The 2,657-nt window shown below is 49.5% G+C and overlaps 1 protein-coding gene across 1 annotated transcript; it reads right to left on the bottom strand.

Moving 5' to 3' along the window:
* Nucleotides 1-614: 614 nt before the first annotated feature.
* On the bottom strand, nt 615-1,808 carry LOC119286481 (RING-H2 finger protein ATL74-like). Its single transcript, XM_037565864.1, has one exon. It carries the CDS (start codon nt 1,478-1,480, stop codon nt 929-931), a length of 552 nt encoding a protein of 183 aa, XP_037421761.1. The 5' UTR covers nt 1,481-1,808; the 3' UTR covers nt 615-928.
* Nucleotides 1,809-2,657: the final 849 nt, after the last annotated feature.

Genomic DNA, 2,657 nt, shown 5'->3' with positions numbered 1-2,657 from the left:
GAAGAAGATAACGGAGGGCAGAGTACGACGCACCAGATATGATGAGAGAAAGAAAAACAGTCGTGATGGGCCTAGGGCACGTGGGCGGGCCGAGGAAAGGAAAAACAAACAATGGAAAACGTGTATCGGGAGACATCGTGGTGCTAGATCCCTTCGCGATCGAGCAGCTTCGGCCGGTCCGTCAGTACGCAACGTTCTCCATAATTAAAGTGACGTGGAAGATGTGAACGCGGCAAAATAACAATTAATGATTATTGGTGGGGTTCGTCTATACTATAAGATACTGATAAGCCTTAGTCTCATCCATATCTGGCCACTCTCGCTCATGGGATTGAAAAATGTAGTATTCACCACTGAAGGAATTGTAGTGTCCCTTTCAGCCGTGCATACAGGTCATCCATCCACAATTTTCACACCTGAGTGGCCACAATTGCAATACAATTACTAGGTGGTTGGTTATTTAACTAACAGTGCTCCAATTGCCTAGACCATGCGTTTAACTAAAGACCATTTGTCTCGCAATCCTGTAAATTAGCACCAAAAGATGTCCCCGGCCATGTCACAACCATTCCACATCGCTATTCCTGCAACTAGGAAAAGGGGGACCAATATCATACGGGTACATCAAATATGAACTTACTTTTTCTTTTGCGGGGAAAATATGAACTTACTTACGAAATGATTTGGGGGACTTCACCTATCAGCAATGCAAGAGTCCGTAGGATTACAATTTATAGAAGCCATGCACGCAGATCATCGGCCCCAATTGAAGCAAGCTAACACAAAACTTATGTACTCAGTGGATAACCATCTAGTAGCTGTAGCCATCCATCCACACGCTTCCAAGAAGACAAGCCGATGAAGCAACACCTATGCAGCAGCTAACTACCTTAAGCCATACCGGCAGCTCGGGGGCGACGCACGCATGCTATACCGGGCTCTCCAGGTCCGGCTCCCGTCCGGCGGTCTCCGCCCTCTTGGAGCCGTCCTTCGCTGCCGGAACCGGGAGAGCAGGGCGCGCGCGGCAGACGGGGCAGGTGGCCTGCGCGCACAGCCAGACGTCGACGCACCCGACATGGAACGCGTGCCTGCACCCGGGCAAGGCGCGCACCGCGTCGCCGTCCTGCATGGCGCTCAGGCACACCGCGCACTCCTCCCTTACCTCGCTGCCGTCGCCACGCGCCTCCGCCTTGAATCGGACCACCGGCATGGCTGCCAGCGCCGCCTTGTCGAGCCCCCCTCCGCCGGCCCTCTTCCTCGCCGGCCCGGCTGCCGTGCTGGATCCCGTCCGATGCACGCCGTCCCGCCCGCTCCACCGTACGTATAGGTAGTTGAGGTACAGTATCACCCCGTAGAGTGCGAGGCACACCGCCGTGAACGCCGCCACGAGCTCCAGCGTCCCGCTGGAGCTGCAGCACCCCCCGCCGCCGCCCCCATGCTGCGACGCCGTCGTCCCCGACGGGCCTCCCGCCGTCGACATGCCGATCTGTGGACGCCACTTCAAGCAGGGAACTGGCAGTGTTGTGCCGTGCGGTTTCTTGCTTTGCTCTGTGTGTTGGGTGGGTTGGTGCGAACAATGATGGTTTTCTTGGTTTGTAGTGTAACGGCCGGTGGTGCTGGCGCCTGGTGGAGGGCTTGGATTTTAGTGGCGGGGGATGGCCTGGCGGTCATGCGGGGCTGCTCTGTCTTCCACGTTACAAGAGACTAGCACATATGTCCGTGCGTTACTTCGGAAGAAATATTTTTTTACGAGAAGCATCGGAGACATAATTGATGTGTCCATCAAAACGGTCTTCATAGTGGTGGGGCTACAGAGCGAGGAGGTCCGACGTTCTCATAGATCATGTTTGGCCCCTGAGATATTAATAGTGATGGGGTTGGTCGGAGTGGTGGCCACCACCCAACTTGTGCCTTTTTTCTTTGTGTCCGCCACCGTGTCTGGTTGTGGTTGCCTCCTTATTTTGTGGCAGCACGGCAACCTTCAGGCCATAGTTGTTTCGACCATTCTCTCCTATAATGACGTAACAAATATAGTACAAATTGTAGCGAATCCCGTTTCATTGGTATAATCAACACATAACCAGATAGTCCCTACTTTACCAGGGTTTATTCTCTGTAATTATTTCAGCAATCACTTGCCCACATATTTTTAGTCAGAGCCAAGCCAACATATCCTCTTTTATTGCCATGTGTCCACAATTTCTTTTAATTATATTCAACAAAAATATTCCTTTTTATTGTCAAATAGCACGTCGGATGCACAACAGTTTAAGTCTGGCCAGGCAAGTGGCAGGCACCAAAACGACATGTGTTTGTAAGGCGCGAACGAAAATCCAAAACAACCACTGAGTTGAAGGATCAAACTCACGACCTCAAAAACTCGACCACGTGCTGCTAGCCACTCGAACAAACAACTCCTGCTAACAAATGGCCAGCGCGAATGTTTAATAATATACTGTAGTGTACCATTCAAAACATTTTCTTCTCATCTTATTGAACTTATCAAAAAATAAATTAATAATTATGATATCTCGAATATTATTCGAAACATGAAAATTTATTGAAATTCACAAAAACAATTAAAAATATGAATCTTTTATAAGAAAACGAACATTTTTTGAATATGTGAACAATTTTTGAAAATTAAATATGTTTTA

The sequence above is a fragment of the Triticum dicoccoides genome, chromosome 4A (assembly GCF_002162155.2).
Source record: "Triticum dicoccoides isolate Atlit2015 ecotype Zavitan chromosome 4A, WEW_v2.0, whole genome shotgun sequence".
In the NCBI taxonomy this organism is placed as follows: Eukaryota; Viridiplantae; Streptophyta; class Magnoliopsida; order Poales; family Poaceae; genus Triticum; species Triticum dicoccoides.
This window is presented reverse-complemented; position numbering and strand designations above follow the sequence as displayed.